We start from the raw sequence: 17,896 nt of genomic DNA, 5'->3' as shown, positions 1-17,896 counted from the left end.
CCTAAACCACGCCGTGCTCCTTCAAGCCTTTCTGTGGAAAAGGCTGGATTGTGTTTTCCTCTTGTCTAGGCAACGAAGCCTTATCTAAAGCTCCCTGGGATGAGAGTGAGCTCCAGGGACTACTTTTCCTGTACAGTGCAGGCAATTGTACCGTGGAAACTAATTGAGTTGTTTTTTGAAGGTCTCATGTAAAAGGCATCTGGTCTCATGTAAACAGGAGGTGGTTTTTGTAGTGGGCATGCTCAGCCCAGACCTCTTGCTGCAGCCCTCTGCTCTAGCTATTCTGGGAAGCATCTAGGGCAAACAAAGTGGGACTAATCAACACAGCCAGGTTGTAGCATCTGGGCAGGTTATCTCCTGCTTTCCTGCTTGCCTGGAGGTTAGTGCTGGTTGGAGCTAACAGCTGATTGGATCCACTGACTGTCAACAGGGACCTTTAAGTCCAGGTCAGATGTGCTGAGAAAAAGAGAGCAGCTCTTGGGCTTGGGCTTGAGTTTGACTGGCTATCACCAGAGGATCAGGAAGGAGAGAAGTTGTCTCTTTGGCTGTCTGATGGCTTCCTTCTGGTAAAGTTCACGCCTGGGGATGCAAGCCTGTGGATGTGTTCCTGGTGTGGGTGCATGTGTGAACTCCACTGACCAGAGTTGAATCTTGGGGAGATGGAGCTTCTGCTGTTGAGTGTGCCAGAAACAGAGTATTATGCATATAGACAAAGCCCTGCAGTGGGTAGGGCTTGGGGGAGGTGAATGTGCCTAATAATGACCCTTCCAACCTGTCCTTGTCTCTGTCCTGCACAGGTGAGCGCTGTGGGCTATGGGATGGATGAGGTGGAGCAGGACCAACATGAGGCCCGACTCAAGGAGCTGTTTGACAGTTTTGACACAACGGGAACTGGGTCCCTGGGACAGGAGGAGCTCACCGATCTGTGCCACATGCTGAGCTTGGAGGAGGTAGCCCCGGTGCTGCATCAGACACTGCTGCAGGACAACCTCTTGGGCAGGGTAAGGTCTGGGGCGGACCTTCCTGTGGGAAGCAAGGTGTGGTTTCTGTTGGGGTGCTGGGGATGGCGCAAGCTGCATGTTGTAACTTGTTTCTAGCAGCTTGGCCGTTAACTTGGTAAAAAGCATGTAATGAGTGTGGCATAACTCTTGCTTTTTGCCCAGGCAACAAGGACATACTGTAGTTTGTACTCTGCAATGGAGTGGTACACTGAGTATTATTAAGTAAAGAAGGCAAAAAGAATGCTCATCACCTATTTTCTTGTTCTGTGTGGGTCATACTCTGGATCCGCACGCATCATTGAGACAGAAAGGAGTGGAGAAATTTCCATGCAAAAGAAATGAGAGGCAGTTAAAAAAAAAAAAAAAAAAGAACAAAAACCCTGCCTTTTCCAGGTACTGATAGCTCACACATAATCTTAGCTACACAGGTGCTGAGATCTGAGAATTGAAGTTCAAAGCCAAAGCAGGCAGACAAATCCATGAGTCTCTTATTTCTAGTTAACCAGCAAAGTGCTGGAAGTAGAAGTATGGCTCAAGTGGTAGAGCACTACCCTTGAACCACCCTTGAGCAGAAAAAGCTAAGTAAGAGTGAGACCCCTAGTTAAAGTCTCTATATCAACACATATACAAAGACACACACACACACATACACAGACAGACAAAGAAGAGAGATGAGGTGGGGACGGGGAGGGAGGGGAAGGGGGGAGAGTGAGAGAGAGAGAGAGAGAGAGAGAGAGAGAGAGAGAGAGAGAGAGAGAGAGAAGAGAGAGAGAGAGAGAGAGAGAGAGAGAGAGAGAGAGAGAGAGAGAGAGAGAGAGAGAGAGAGAGAGAGCTTGGCCCAATTCTGGACACAGTAGGGAATAGAAGAAAAAAAAGAAACCTATTCTTCAAAGGAAGAGGAGATTTGCTTTGACCCTTTATTCTTTTTGTTTGTTTGTTTTTGTTAGTTTGGGGCTTGAACTAAGGGCTTGGGTGCTGTCTCTGAGCTCTTTTGCTCAAGGCTAGCTCTCTTCCATTCCGATCCACAGCTTCACTTTTGGTTTTCTGGTGGTTGATTGGAGAAAAGGGTCTCACAGTTTCCTATTCAGATCTCAGCCTCCTAAATTGCTAGGATTACAGGTGTGAACCACTAGTGGTTCTTTTGTTTTGCTCGGTTGTAGGGCTTGAACTCAGAGCCTGGGCCCTGTCCCTGAACTCTTTTGCTCAAGGCTAGTGCTCTACCACTTCAAAGCACAGCTCTCCTTCCGGTTTTTCAATAGTTAATCGGAGATAAGAGTCTCTAATTAAAAGAGTCTCCAGATAAAAGTTTGGGGACCTTTCTGCCCAGGCTGGCTGCAAACTGCGATCCTCAAATCTCAGCCTTTTGAGTAGCTAGGATTACATGTATGAACCATCAGTGCTTGGCTTGATCTTTTATTTATTTGTTTTTTAGTCATGGGCCTTGAACTCTGGGCCTGTGCACTGTCCCTGATATCCTTTTGCTCAAGGTTAGCACTCTCCCAGTTGAGCCACAGCACCACTTCTGGCTTTTTCAGTGATTAATTAGTGATAAGAGTCTCACAGACTTTCCTGCTCAAGCTGGCTTCGAATCATGTTCCTCAGATCTCAGCCTTCTGTGTGGCTAGGATTACAAGCGTGAGCCACTGGCACCTGGCTTGATCCTTTAATCTTAAATGAGCTATTTCTTGTGTGGATTGTTTGTGGGTGAAGTATTAATTAACTCTCTACCCAGGAAGTAAGGCAGGAGAGTAAGTAAATACAGCACAGGTTCATATAAAACCCAGCAGGGATGCTTCCAGCTGGGATGTGTTGTACCCACTAATGTCTCTCATTTGACAACAAATAGTCATGTTGTCCCATGGATAGAGTCACTGACATAAGACAGAAGTAAGAAGGGTTTTTTTTTCCTTGCTGATAGTGGGAAGGACATTTGATCTTGTCACAGCCTGAGATTGCCTTTAGTTCTCCTAATTTTTACTAATGGCATCATTTCTATGGCTTTGTGCAGAGTCTTTTGGTGTTGGTTAGTAGGAGGATACAATGGGCAGTACTTTCTGAGCTGGGCTGTTATAATTGCTGACACTTTGTAGACAGTGGTTTGTACCATGTGGTGTGAATTGAGGATACAGTCACGAAGCTTCACTTTATTCTAGTTACTGAACTTCCTTTTCTTTGTTTCATTTTCACTGCTGATAACTGAGAAGATGGGTAAATGACTTCAGATACAGTTCCAGGTCTTGGCTGTCTGATCTGAGAGGTGGTAGTGTTCCCTGGGGCTAATATTCAAAATGTGGTGATGTTCTTGAAGCTTGGCACCATGACTGTGGTGTCAAACAAGTTCATAGTGAAAGAAAAGGAAATGGGAATTCTTTGCAAAAATGGAGGCTATTCTTGGCCAATGTTGTGTGTGTGTGTGTGTGTGTGTGTGTGTGTGTGTGTGTGTGTGTGTGTGTGTGTGATGTGTGTGGTATCTGCTTATGAATATATAGAAAATGCTATAAATCTTGCTTGGAAAGTAGTAAAAATGGGTGCTTGGAAGACAGAGCCATTACATGGTACACTTGAATGTTTTTGAGTATTGTCCCAGTTCTGGACACAGTAGAGAACAAAAGAGTGGCTAACAGTGGGTCCCTGAGGGTTTCAGGTCTTTTGGTATGTAAGGAATTAGGACAGATGGTTTTGTTTTTATTTTTGTTTTTTATTTATTTTTTGTTGGTTGTGAGGTTTGAACTCAGGGCCTAGGCACTGTCCCTGAGCCTCTTTGTGCTCAAAGCTAGTACTCTACCACTTGAGCCACAGTGCCACAGCGCCACTTCCAGTTTTTGAGTGGTTAATTGGAGCTAAGAATCTTATGGGGACTTTTCTGCCAGGTTGGCTTCAAACCATGATCCTCAGATCTCAGCCTCCTGAGTAGCCAGGGTAAAAGGTGTGAGCCACTGGTGCCTGTTTTTTTTTGTTTTTTTTTTTTAATTGAAAATACCATAGAGAGGGGTTACAATTACATGGGCAAGGTAATGAGTGCATTTCTTATCAAGCATGGTTGCCTCCTCCTTTGTTTCCCCTTACCACTCACCCTTACGCCCCCTTCCCCCCCCCCACTGCCACCCCTGGTGCCAACAAAGTTGTAAAGTTTGTTTTCGACATAACATCTTGTACATTTCATTGTTGCAATGCGTCCACCTGTATCCCCATTTAAACAATTTGTTTTTTCCCTTCTCCTCCACAAATTATAGCGACATCAAATACAGTGAAAGCAGGGGTTATACTGTGGGGGAGGGACATGCAAAGCAACAAAGAAATATCTTATAAATATCTTAGAAACAATAGCCAGTCTGGCTGGGAAGTCGGCTCAGTGGTAAAGCGCTTGCCTTGCGTGCCAGAGGCCCAGGGTTCGATTCCTCAGCACCACATAAGCAAAAAGAAAAAAGCCGGAAGTGGCGCTGTGGCTCAAGTGGTAGAGCGCTAGCCTTGAGCTGAAGAGCTGAGGGACAGTGCCCAGGCCCAGAGTTCAGGCCCCACGACCGGACCCCCCCCCCAAAAAAAAAAGAAACAATAGCCAGAAAGAAAAAGCATTTGAATCCTTATCTTGGGGTTCATTTCGCTTAACATCAACTTATCTAACCATTTCTTCTTATCTCAGACATATACTAGTTATTGCAAATAAGGGAAACCATGGGACCTATGTTTCTTTGGGCCTGGCTTACTTTTTTTTTTTTTTTTTAAATAAGCAGTTGAGCAAGCAAGTTACAGTTCCATAAGTGAGGTTATGAATACAGTGCATCTTGATTGATGTCCCGCCTTCCATCATTCGCCCCCATCTTTCCCCATCTCATCTCTGCTCTCAAGTTATGGAGTTCAATTTTTATACAATGTACATTGAATATAATGACTGCATTTGATCTGTTTTGTTTTGTTTTGTGCTGGTACTGAGGTTTGAACTCAGGACCTGGGTGCTGTCCTTTAACTTTTTCACTTAAGGCTGGTGCTCTATTACTCAGCTTCCAGCTTCTTGCTGATTTTCTGGATATAAGAGTTTCACAGGGGGCTGGGAAGGTGGCTCAGTGGTAGAGCGCTTGCCTTGCATGCTCAAGGCCCTGGGTTCGATTCCTCAGCACCACATAAGCAAAAAGAAAAAAGCCAGAAGTGGCGCTGTGGCTCAAGTGGTAGGGTACTAGCCTTGAGCTGAAGAGCTGAGGGACAGTGCCCAGGCCCAGAGTTCAGGCCCCACGACCGGACCCAAAACAAAAAAAAAAAAAAAGAGTTTCACAGATTTTCCTGGCTGGGCTGGTTTTGAATCACAATTCTCAGATCTCTCAGCCTCTTAAGTAGCTACAGTTACTAATATGGGCCACCAGCTCCTGGCTGTGTTTCCTGTTTTGGTGTTTCTGAAAGCCTGAGAAGACATAATGCCCCTTTCTGGCAGTTTCTTCAAGAGCTTTGTTTAGAGTCAGGGTACATGTGCATCTTCTACTTGTCATTATGTTCACCATTTCTTCTGCTGCTGTGACATATCTTTGCCCTCATTTGGTAAACTGAAAACCAGGGAACACTTATCGATTGATTTGTTAATGACTCAATACCACCAGCTTGCCTTTTACCATTTGCTATTTGCCTGAATAATGAATACCTACGTGTTCTATAGTATGATATTTACTTAGTGAGCCAGTGATAAAAGTTAAATAGATGTATGCATATTGATTTCCCATGGGAAGTCTCTGGTGGTGGTCCTGAGAGCAGTATTGGCATGAATTAATGCAATACTGTTCAATTTGCATTTTTTATGGAACTGAATTATTCCTCAGATGATCACTGAAACTTGGCCATATGCTGCTAAGATACTCTATATGGTTTATAATTGTAAATTATAAAGAAAAAATTCCTTAGAATTCTCTGGCACAATCTCAATGCTATCACCTTCATGGATATTGAGTAGAGTTCATAAATTATAAGATTGTGTTCTTTGAAAAAATTAATTAAAAAATGACACATAGTAATTGTACATTTCAGTACAATGTGTCCTGATCAGGACAGTGCAACTGGTGCATCGGTCACCTCAGATTTGCTTGTGTTGGGAGCATTCAAAAATCCTCTGTTAGGTATTTTGAAATTCTTGGTTAATTGTTGTCAATTATGATTATTCTGTAAGTTGTTTTCTTTATATTATTGCCAGTCATCTTTCTTTTCTTTAGAAGGTATTTACAGATAAACTTGGGAGGGTTAACATTTTCATGTAATAACAAAGAAGAAAAAGTAGCATGGCATCTGAATATATTCATCTGTTTGTTTCTTTTTTAAAGCTTGTATTGGGGCTGAACACCGGCTCTCACTTGGCTTTTTTGCTCAGGGTGTCAGTGCCACTTGAACTACATTTCTACTTTCTGCTTTTTTTTTTTTTTTTTTTTTTTGTTTGGTTGTGGGGCTAGAACTCAGGGCCTGGGTGCTGTCCCTGAGCTCTTTAGCTCAAGGCTAGCACTCTACCACTTTGAGCCACAACTCCACTAATGGTTTTTGAGTAGTTAATTGGAGATAAGACTTTCATGGGGACTTTCACGTCCAGCTGGCTTCAAATTGTGATCCTAAGATCTCAGCCTCTGGAGTAGCTAGGATTGTAGGCATGAGCCGCCAGCACCTGTCTACTTTCTGTTTTTTTGTTTGTTTTGTTTTTGCTGGTTAATTGAAAATAAGAGTCTCAATAGACTTTCCTTCCCAGGCTAGATCTCAGCCTCCTGAGAAGCTAGGATTGTAGGTGTGAGCCACTGATGCTTGGCTTCTTGTGCCTTTTAAATGAAGTGTTTTCACAAGCTCCTTCTCTTTTTTTTTTGTTAGAAATTAGGACATACGATCATTACCTTGGTTTTGTACAACTCAGGAGCTTGTGCTTGCTAGCAGGTGCTCGTAATATCTGAGCCATGTCCGTAGCCCTTTTAGCTGTAGTTATGGTTTTTTGTTTTTGTTTTTGTTTGTTTTTATCTGTAGTAGGGATTGAACTCAGGACTAGGGCTCTGTTCCTGAGCTTTTTTGCTCAAGGTTAGAGCTACTACTTTGAGCCATAGCTCCACTTCCAGTTTTCAGGTGTTTAATTAGAGATTAGGGTCTCACAGACTTTCCCACCTAGCCTGGCTTTGAACTGCGATCCTCAGATCTCAGCTTCCTGAGTAGCTAGGATTGCAGGTGTGAGCCACCAGTGCCTGGCATGTAGGTTTTGTTTGTTTGTTTTTGAATCAGGTCTTTCTATACACCTCCTTCACTGGCCTGAATTGCAAGTCTTCCTGTTTTATAGTTCCCACAGAACTGGGGTGGGATGTTGTGCCCCACCATGCTCATTGTTTATTTCTTTTTTTTCTTTTTTTTGGTCCGGTCGTGGGGCCTGAACTCTGGGCCTGGGCGCTGTCCCTCAGCTCTTCAGCTGAAGGCTAGCATTCTACCACTTGAGCCACAGTGCCACTTCCGGCTTTTTTCTTTTTGCTTATGTGGTGCTGAGGAATCGAACCCAGGGCCTCATGCATGCAAGGCAAGCGCTCTACCACTGAGCCACCTTCCCAGCCCATCGTTGTTTATTTCTTGAGATGGGGTCTTGTTTGTTTTGTTTTTTCCCATGACTGGCCTTGAACCACAGTACTCCTGAACTCTACAACCTGAGTACCTAGATTACAGAGCCACCATGCCCACTCTGTTCAGCTTTCCTTATGTCATATGTCACTTTTGAGACAAGATATTCCCTGATATTGTGAGGGTTTCATTCCTGTGTTCTTCAGTATGAATTTGGAGACCAAGATACCTCATGTTCTTGGTACTCTTTACCAAGGGGATGAGTCACATGGCATCAGACGTATGATTGGCCTCCACAGTCCCCTAGGTATTGGACATGGGACATTCAAGACACTCCAGATATTCTGGCATGGAATTTTGATAGTTGTACAGATATGTAATTTGGCTCAGCTTTCTGCCTTTCAAAGTACTTGGAGTTTTTTTTTTTTTTTTTTATAAATGTCATGATTGACTTCAAATGGTGGATTTGCCTTTTTGTTTTCAATTCATTAAGTTCTTTCAGGGTTCTTTTCCCTTATCCATATTTACTCATTTGAAGAGTAAACCAGAAATAGAGAATTTTTTTTGCAGTGACTGTTTGAACTTGTGCTCTGTGTGTACAATTGTACTTGATCATTAAATACTGCCTATTTATAGCTACCACGGGATCGGCAATCATTGATGGAAGCCTTTCTGACCTACTGCAGGGACTGGCATCCTCTAAAACATCTGGCCATTTGCTTTAGCTCCCTGTTTAACTAGCACAGATAATCTATAATGGTGAGGATTGTTGGTTTTTTTTAAAAAATTCTTTTCTTGGTCTTGTGAGTTTGGGTAAGTTATTATTCTCTAAAAGTCTGGTTCTGCATTTATAGAAAATATCTTTTTTTTTCTTTGTATCACTCCTAGGACTTGAACTCAAGCCTGAGAACTGTCCCTTAGCTTTCTCACTCAAGGTTGCTGTTCTATAATTTGAACCATAGCTCCACTTCTTGCTTTTTTGGGGGTGGTTAATTGGAGATAATGAGTCTCACGGACCCTTCTGTCCAGGCTGGCTTCAAACTTCAATCTTCAGACTTCACCCCCTGAGTAGTTTAGGACTATAGGCATGAGCCACCAGTACTCAGCTAGAAAAGACCTCCAATTCTTACTTCTATTCTCTATACAGTGGGTAGAGGTTGTATAGAGAGGGGCTGTATGGCCATTTTCTCTTCTGCCTGCTTTATTTCAGAAATGCCCATCTCCTTTGCTAAAATTTCTTTGTCAGGAATGCTCATTGGATTGTGGCAATATTCTACTGATCCTTTTGTGAGCAGCTTTTTATCTGCACAGAGGGAACTTAGTGTTCTTTGGTGTCTATCACAGATATGAGTCATCAGAGATCATCTATATGAAATGACTCGTAGCACCTGCAAAGGCTTGTTCAAGGTCAGACGACTCATTTGAGGCTGTGCCAGACTGCGGTAATGGAGTTCCCAGTTCCTGCATTGAATGCATGTGTTCATACTTTCTTCAGACTCCAAGTATACAAAAATAAATCTCATTCTCCATCTCTCTCCAAATACCACTACCTCCTCCCTCTCCAGGAGCAAGAACACACAGAGAGACAGTAGACTGTTAGGGTGCAATCTTTGAAGTCAGACCTGGGTTGAAGTACTCTAGCCATTCTTCAGTCCTGTGGGTATGCCATCTTAAACACTCTGAACTTCAGTTTCTTCATCTGAACAAAATATGACATCTCCTTTACAACATCGTGATGAGGATTGATAAGATTGTACACACCAAAGGCCTGTCATAACAGCCTTGGATACATTAACTCTTCATGTCTCACTGGGTGCCCAGAATGGGTCTTTGAGAAGCAGTGACATCAGTATGGATTCAGTATGTTAGAGGAGAGAATAGATTTGCTAGAAGTCTTTTGTGTGGTGGGGTTTTGCATCCATTTCCATCCTTAGGCAAGACCTGTGGATGAGTCTTGAAGTATATCTTCATATAGTTGCTATAGGTTTGAATGATCCACCTTTTAAAATGCTCTTGGCCTCTATGCTGTCAACAGTATGAGTCCCAAGCTACAATAACCCAAATGCTTTATTTAGAATGAAACATTTTCATAACTGGGTCTTTCATTATGAAACTAGATTTCTTTATTGGATGATGTCATCCCTGCTTGTGCATAATGCTTGACCATATTTGTGTGTGTGTGTGTGTGTGTGTGTGTGTTGTACTGTTTGCTTGAACTCAGGACCTGAGCACTGTCCCATAGTTGTTTTTTACTCAAGGCTGATGCTCTTCCCCTTGAGCCACAGCTCAGATCCTCAGATCTCAGCCTCCTCAGTAGCTAGACATAAGCTGTTGGCACCCAGCTTGTCTATTGGCCTTTGCTGAGTCGTTTCATCCAGCACTTAATGTCATAAAGACTCTTAATGATTTCCTTTTGCATTAATAGATGCCATCCCACTAATGTTAATGGCAGTTGTGTTGCTTAAGAAGCTCACCTCTGGGCTGGGAAGGTGGCTCAGTGGTAGAGTGCTTGCCTTGCATGCATGAGGCCCTGGGTTCGATTCCTCAGCACCATATAAGCAAAAAGAAAAAAAGCCGGAAGTGGCGCTGTGGCTCAAGTGGTAGAGTGCTAGCCTTGAGCTGAAGAGCTGAGGGACAGCGCCCAGGACCAGAATTCAGGCTCCATGACCGGACCCCCCCCCCCCAAAAAAGAAGCTCACCTCTTTACCTCCTTAAGCACTGGCTGAAATTCTCTCACCTTGGGTCTGTTCTAAGTACTTAATGCCTGTGCATGTAGAAACTCTACACTTTTGATCTCCATGATTACATGAGGTGATTTTGTACAACATTAGGTTCTTCATTCTACTTCCTATGTAGAAATGGCATTTTAAAGTAATGCCTAAACACACACTCTCTCTCTCACTTTTTTCCAGGGAGGCAAATGTGTTTCTATAAAAGCATTCATATGAAATGTGGAGGGGAAAAGGGAAAAGGTAAATTCTATTAAGGAGTAGTGCCACAGGACAAAAAATATCAGACTTGACTAGTTTTCCTGTTAATTTCATGTAAATGTAATGTGTGTTTTAGTCATGTAATTTTCCAACTGCATCCAATTGCCCTTTGAGGCATACAAGATATAAGGATTCTATAAAATGAATGGCAGCAATTATTATTCAAATGAGGGGGTACCAACCAGAGTATGCACAACCCAGAGCTTGATTTCTGGTGAGATTTAATTGCTTTGTGTATTTATGGAGATGTCTAAGTTTTTTTTTAACATAATACTCAAGCTCCCTTGGAGAAGAAGAATAGCACTAAAAATTTTTAGTTGCTGAACATAGTCAGCTCGCTCTCTTCTTCTTCATGATTCTTCACAATAGGGGGTATTTACCAGGGTTTTGCTTCTGAGTTGAGCCCTAGGGACTTTTCTACCACATCAGTATTCATAAGCACTGATGGAAAATAGCAGTCACCTGCCTCAGCCAGAGCTAGCTCCTTGAATCAGAGATGTAGCTTTTACTACTGTTTAAATCCCAGAGCCCAGAGTCTCCATATCCTTGTAAGAAGGAAACAGAGATTAATACAGACTTCCAGCTGTTCCAGTTGTTTTGATCAGCTGCTGAATGGTGTCTGGACTAAAGGTCTTTTTGTTGTTGTTGTTGTCTTGAGGAAAGAGACCTTCAACTAGATAGATATTAACAGATTATGAAGAAAGCCTGAGTTAATCACCATGTAGATACCACATTACCACCCCCCTCCCCCCAGCCTTGCCAAATTGAGGCTGATTTACTATAGAAGTTTAAACTCTGCTTGTGAATACCTTAGAGAAGTCATTGCCCCAAAGTGGTCCCTATTTCTCACCCTGCCCACTGGCCAGGTAGGACCTGCTGATTTATCAGAGGCCCCTGCCAGCTTCTTTTCTCTCTTTTAAGGTGCTTAGCAGATTCTGTGTTGTAGTTAACTAATACAGTTTTTATTTTCTTCCTCCACAGTCCACTCCTACTTTCTAGAATCTAGAGTGTGGCTGATAAAGTCCTCAGAGCAGAGGTTGTATGTCTTCTTGTTCACATGTCCACCTATCCAGTGCCTTCCACTCAGTGTGTGCTATGTATCTGGGACTGGAGATGGAGTCCAGGGCTGCACTGCAGAGCAGGGGGTTTCCCTGACAGATCAAATTGAGGGTGAAGAGTGCTTTGATCAGGCACAGTGGCTAGAAGAGCCCCACCGAGACTCTGTTCTCTCAGTAACCCTATCATGTCCATGGCCATGTGGCCTTGAACAAGACACACACCTTCTCTGGGCTACTAGCTCCTCAATTAACTTTAGTATCTCTGCTTTGACTGTCTCATGTGGATGTGGTAAGATGCAGATGACAGAAAAATCTAAGAGAGGATGAACCTCAGGACTACCCCCATTCACCTAGATAAGAACTGCATCTGTTATCTCTGGTTATGGCAGACAGACTAAGAGAAGATATCTACTGGGGATTCACAAACACATTTATAATTTGTATACTACTAAAGAATATATTAAACATAATTAGATTGTCTTTGATCACTTAAAATCTTGGTCTATGAGCTTTTCTTCTGTAACAGAGGGATCCCTCAGGATTTGCTTAGCAGCGTACGACCCCAGTCTGTTAGTTTTTTTATTTTTTATTGTTGTTATAATGGTGATGTACAGAAGGGTTACAGTTGCATAGGTTCTGTTAGATTTTAAATATGTAGATGTCAACTTTTTAAGACATTTTTTAAATTAAGCCTAAAAAAATTGGTGGATTTTTTTTTTATTTGTTTGATTTTTAGCAGTACTGGGATTAAACTCAGTGCCAGACAGGTACTCTACCACTTGAGCCAATTTACCAGCTCTTTTTGTGTTAGTTATTTTGGAGATAAGGTCTTGATTTCTGCCTGGACCGGCCTGGACTATGATCCTTCTGTTTATGTTTCCTCGTGTTGCTAGCATGACAAGCATGTGCCACAGTGCCCAGCTATGGTGTTTCCCCATAGCTTGGATGCAGCTGTGTAGTTGGGATACAAGCTGGGATTGTAGGCACACACAATTGCATCCTGCCATTGGATGAGTTGGAATCTTATGATGAAATCTGTGCCTCCCAAGAAGCTAAGACTTGAGCCATTATGGCCATTTTACAAATAACTTTTTTTTTTTTTTTTTTTTTTTGGTCAGTCGGTCTGGACCTGGGCACTGGAGTACTCTACCACTTGAGCCACAGTGCCACTTCTACTTTTCTAGTGGTTTATTGGAGATAAGAGTCTTACGGACTTTCCTGCCTGGGCTGGCTTTGAACCATGATCCTCAGATGTCAGTCTCCTGAGTAGCTAGGATTACAGGCGTGAGCCACTGGCACCTGGCTTACAAATAACTTTTAAAACATAAAAACATTGTATGTCACTTTGTTTGAAGAGGGGTAATTCATGTCTCCTCTCCAATAGAGGTATCAAACGCTGCTTCTTTTTTTCTTTTAAAAGTATACATTAGCTATACAAGGGAGGATTTTGTTGTGACATTTTTATGCATGTGTAAAGTATATTCCAATCAATCTCCCCACACCTGTCACTCTCCCTGTTCCTGATCTAATGTAATTTCAACAGTTTTTTTGCTCTATTTTCATACATGCAAAATATCTATTTTGACCATATTCATTCTCATTCACCCTCTGTTAGCACAGCCCTCTCCAGCTAGTACCACCCCACCCCCCAACAGCCCATTTCTTTCCCTGCACTCTAAACCCCTATTGATCAACAGCTTTCATCGAGGTTTTTTATGCTGTTTTCATCTATACTTGGCATGTATTACAAAATTATTCACTATCTTTTTTCCTTTCCCCATCTCCTCCTAAGTAGTCTCCCCTTAGACTCACATTTTGTGTTGATTTGTTTATATAATTATAGGTGTGTGTGTATATATATATCAATACATAAACAATATAATAAAACAATACCTTGTTTTTTCAGTTCAACTTGGTTTATTCAATATGATGTCCTCCAATTCCAATCATTTTCTTGCAGATGACGTGATTTCATTTTTCCTTATGACTGTGTACTATCCAGGCGTCTATATATACCACACCTTCTTTATCCATTGCCCTGTTACTCTGTTGATTCCATTGTTAGGCTGTTATGAACAGAGCTGCTTCAAACTTCAATTCTCAGATCTCAGGCTCTTAAGCAGCTAGGAATATAGTTATGAACCACCAGTGCCTGGCTATTGTTTGTTTTCTTGAGAAATGCCATTCTTAATGAAGTAAAATGTAATCTTAATATGATTTTGATTTATGTTTCCTTTGTGGCTAAAGATGATGAACATTCCTTATATTATGTATCCATTAGCCATTTGCATTTCTTGTGAGAAATGTCTGTTTAGTCCATTTGCCCATTTATTAGTTGGATTATTTGTCCCTTTGCTCCTTTTATTTTTTTAATCCTTTGTATACTCTAGATATTAATCCTTATCTGTTTAATGGCAGGTGAAGACTTTCTCCTATTTTATGGCTTTCATGATTGTTTTACTGGGTGAAGTATCTTTAATGTGATATGACCCCATTTGTCAAAATTTGTTCCCATTCTCTGGGCAGCTGGTTTTCTATTTACAGAATATTTGTCCTTATTGACAATTTTCACTGAAATTCTTTCGTATAATTTGAAGTCTATATTGTGTACATCTAGCAGTTCTCTTGTTACCTAGAATTACTTTCATTCTTTGGAGTCTTTTATGTTTTCGTTTGAATTGTTGCATTGATTGCTCTAATTCTGTAAAGAATGTTGGGGCTTTGATGAGTATTGCATCAAATCTGTAGATTACTTTTGGCAGTATGGCCACTCTTTTCTTTTTTTATTGTTATTGTAAAGGTGATATATAAAGGGGTTACAGTTAGATAAGTCAGGTAATGTATTTCTTTTTCAAGTGTTACCTCTTCCCTCCTTTTCTCCCAGTTTCCCCCCTCAACTCCTTCTCCCCCACAAGTTGTATAGTTATTTTCAACATTTCAATAGTATTTTCAATACTCAGTGTCTAGTGAGTATCACTGCTGCATTTGTTCACCTTTGTCCCACCATTTCTGTGCTTGCTCTTACCTTCCCCCAAACAGATAAACTTACATATAAGACAAAATGTACAGAAACCAAAAATAGTGACAAAGGAGGGGAAAAAAAAACAAAAAAGAAAAATAACCAAAAGCTCTTGTTTCTGTTTCTTGGAGTTCATTTCTATAAGCATCATTTTGTATGAGCATATGCACATAGCTACTGAGCCTTTGTGATCCTCTCCTAAGAATATATCCCTATGGTCTCAATATGTGAAAGTTTAGAGTCTTATTTAATTTATCATGTCCAAGTATATCTTTGTCTTTTATTACCCATTGTGTTTACTTGTAGGTTAATAGGCACATTCTATTTACAACAAATGAGGGAAACCAAGCAACCTACATTTTTTGGGTCTGTCCTACTTTGCTTAATATAATTTTTCCCAAGACTTTCCATGTCCTACGAATGGTACAATATCATTCCTTCTAATGGAAGCATAGAATTCTGTTGTGTGTATAAATACAAAACATTTGCTTGATTCATTCACCTGCGGAGGGGCATCTGGGTTGATTCCATACCTTGGCTTAGTAATCAATTCTGCAGTGAAGATGGTTGTGCTGGTAGTTTTTGTGTGGCCTTGTTTGTGTTCTATTGGATAAATGCCCAGGAGTAGAATTGCTGGATCATAGGGAAGCTCTTGTGTTTTTTCTTTTGAGGAACCTCCATACTGCTTTTCAAAGTGGTTGAACAAGTTTACATTCCCACCAACAGTGGAGTAGTGTTCCCTTTCGGCTACATCCCCACCAGCATCGGTTATTGTTAACTTTCTTGATAATGGCCATTCTAACTGGGGTGAGATGGAATCAGTGTTGTTTTCTGTTTATATTTCTTTTATGGCCAGAGATGTTGAACATTTCTTCATGTGTCTATTGGACAGTCTTAATTTTTCTTCTTAGAAGTCTCTCTTTTAAAAAAAAAGACTTTCTTTAAGTCTTTAGTCCATTTATCAATTGGGTTGTTTCTTTGAGGGTTTATTTGGGGGGGGGTAAGTTTTTTAGTATATTCTTAGATATGAGGCCCTTGTTTGATGCATAGCTAGTAAAAATCTTCTCCCATTCTGTGGGCTTTCTATTTATCTTGCTAGCTATGTCCTTTGAGTATGGCCATTTTTACAAGACTAATTCTGCTTATCCATGAGAATGGAAGGGCTTTCCATCTTCTGATGTCTTCTTCATTTCCTATGTTCAAGGTTTCATGGTTTTCCTTGTAGCAGTCTGTCAGCTAGTTAATATCTAGGTATGTTATTATGTGTGTGGCAATTGTGAATGGAATTCTGTTTCTGATTTCTTTTTCCTCAGATTCACTGTTGGTATATGGAAAAGCTACTGATTTTTGAGTATTATTTTTATATCCTGCTACCTTTTCAAAGCTATTTATCAGTTCTAGAAGTATTTTGGTGGTGTCTGTAGGTCGATTAACTATAAGATATCAGCAAACAGAGATAATTTTTTCTTCTTTCCCTACTTGAATTCCTTTTATTTCTTTCTCCTGCCTTATTACTCTGGCTAGAAATTCTAGTGCCATATTAAATAAGAGTGAGAATGGACTATCCCTTGTCTCCTGACTTTAGAAGGAGTGATTTTACTTTTCCCTATTTAATGTGATATTGGATATAGATTTATTAAATTCACATACATCCCTTTTATTACTAGTTGATTTTTGTACATACTCTTTAGTTGTGCTGTCCTTTATTCGTTGCCTCTGATTTACAGTGGGCTGGGAAGCACCACAAGCAAGCAGAATAGGAATGAAGAGATCCTGACTTGGTCCTGCAGTATTTTTTTTTTTTTTGTCGGTCGTGGGGCTTGAACTCTGGGCCTGGGCGCTGTCCCTCAGCTCTTCAGCTCAAGGCGAGTGCTCTACCACTTGAGCCACAGCACCACTTCCGCTTTTCTAGTGGTTTATTGGAGATAAGAGTCTCACGGACTTTCCTGCCTGCCCGGGCTGGCTTTGAACCGCGATCCTCAGATCTCAGCCTCCTGAGTAGCTAAGATTACAGGCGTGAGCCACCAGCGCCTGGCTCTGCAGTATTTTCTGTGGTGAGAGTGTCTGGGCTCTACAATGCCTGCTCCAGTCTTGGACTTCATTTGCTGTTTACCTCATTGTTGGCTGTGCTCTGGATATTTGAGGCTATGAGATTCTAGGCAGCCATACTAATGATGTGGATTCCATCTCAAATGCCTGTGACTTGGTTATATTTTATTGAAGGGAGAGTCAGGCCTCATAGGAAGCCTTAGGAGTTGACTGGAAGTATTTCCCAATTATAGAACTCTCTGTCACTCATCAAGGAGAATAAAACATAGGAATGTAGATATCCTGGCAACCTTCACAACTACTACCCATTGAACTGAATTGTCAGGACCAGAGTCTGAAGGGCTTAACAAAACTTCAACCTGAAGTTGAAAACTCAGGAGAGACTTTCAAAATCAGGTATAATGGATTTGAAATTCTCAAGACAAATACCTTCCTTTTGAAGCAGGAGTCTCATCATTTTATAACTGCGAAAAGAGGAGACAGATTTTGTTCATGCCCCTCTGCAAATAATCTAAGGAAGCCCCAAAACACAAAGTTGAGATCTCTCTGTACAGTCCACCAGAGCACTTTCTCTTGATTCTGAGAAATTTCTCAGATCTTTGAGGTAGCTAGATCTCCAGACTGCCTCCTGCCCCATCACTACTGGGCTGTCTCAGTCACTTCCATGGCCAGCTGCTCTCCTTCAAAATATAGCCCAGTTTCTCTGTAAAGGTGGTAGGAACAGTCACTCACTCCATTATTGTACATGTTAGTATTAACTACCATTTGTGGGGTATCAAGATTCTTTACATAATGTTTGTTTTATTTCATTAGGAAGACGGGTATTGTAAAAAGCATAAAATGGGCTGGGTCCAGGTAACTCACACCTGAAATCCTAGCTACTCAGGAGACTGAGATCTGAGGATCACAGTTCAAAGCCAGGCTGGGCAGAAAAGTACTTGTGAGACTCTTATCTCCAATTAACCCCTCAAAAACCAGAAGTGGCACTGGCTCAAGTGGTAGAGTGCTATCCTTGAGCATAAAAAAGCTCAGGGACAGCACCCAGGCCCTGAATTCAAACTTCACAGAATGGACAAAAAAAAAGCATGAAATGGGAAGTGAAGGTATGACTCAAGTGGCTGAGCACCAGACTTGAGTGAAAAATCTGTGAGAGTCCCTAGGCCCTAAGTTCAAGTCCCAGTACCAGTATATAAAATAAATAAATTGAATTGAAACATGAAATGCATTCAG

General features: G+C 41.4%; 1 protein-coding gene across 4 annotated transcripts in view; it reads left to right on the top strand.

Annotated features, from left to right (window-relative positions):
* Window positions 1-17,896, top strand: part of Nin (ninein) — a 115,796-nt gene that overhangs the window by 8,975 nt on the left and 88,925 nt on the right. For all 4 annotated transcript variants that reach the window (XM_042677844.1, XM_042677843.1, XM_042677846.1 and 1 more), the window contains one exon: window positions 798-1,001. In XM_042677844.1, coding sequence (XP_042533778.1) covers window positions 819-1,001 — 183 coding nt within the window. In that variant the 5' untranslated portion in view covers window positions 798-818. The remainder of the gene's footprint in view (window positions 1-797; window positions 1,002-17,896) is intronic.

Source organism: Dipodomys spectabilis, unplaced genomic scaffold (genome assembly GCF_019054845.1).
Source record: "Dipodomys spectabilis isolate Male_0828 unplaced genomic scaffold, ASM1905484v1 ptg000042l, whole genome shotgun sequence".
NCBI lineage: Eukaryota > Metazoa > Chordata > Mammalia > Rodentia > Heteromyidae > Dipodomys > Dipodomys spectabilis.
Note: the sequence above shows the minus strand (reverse complement) of the source record. Positions and strands in the feature narration are given on the sequence as shown.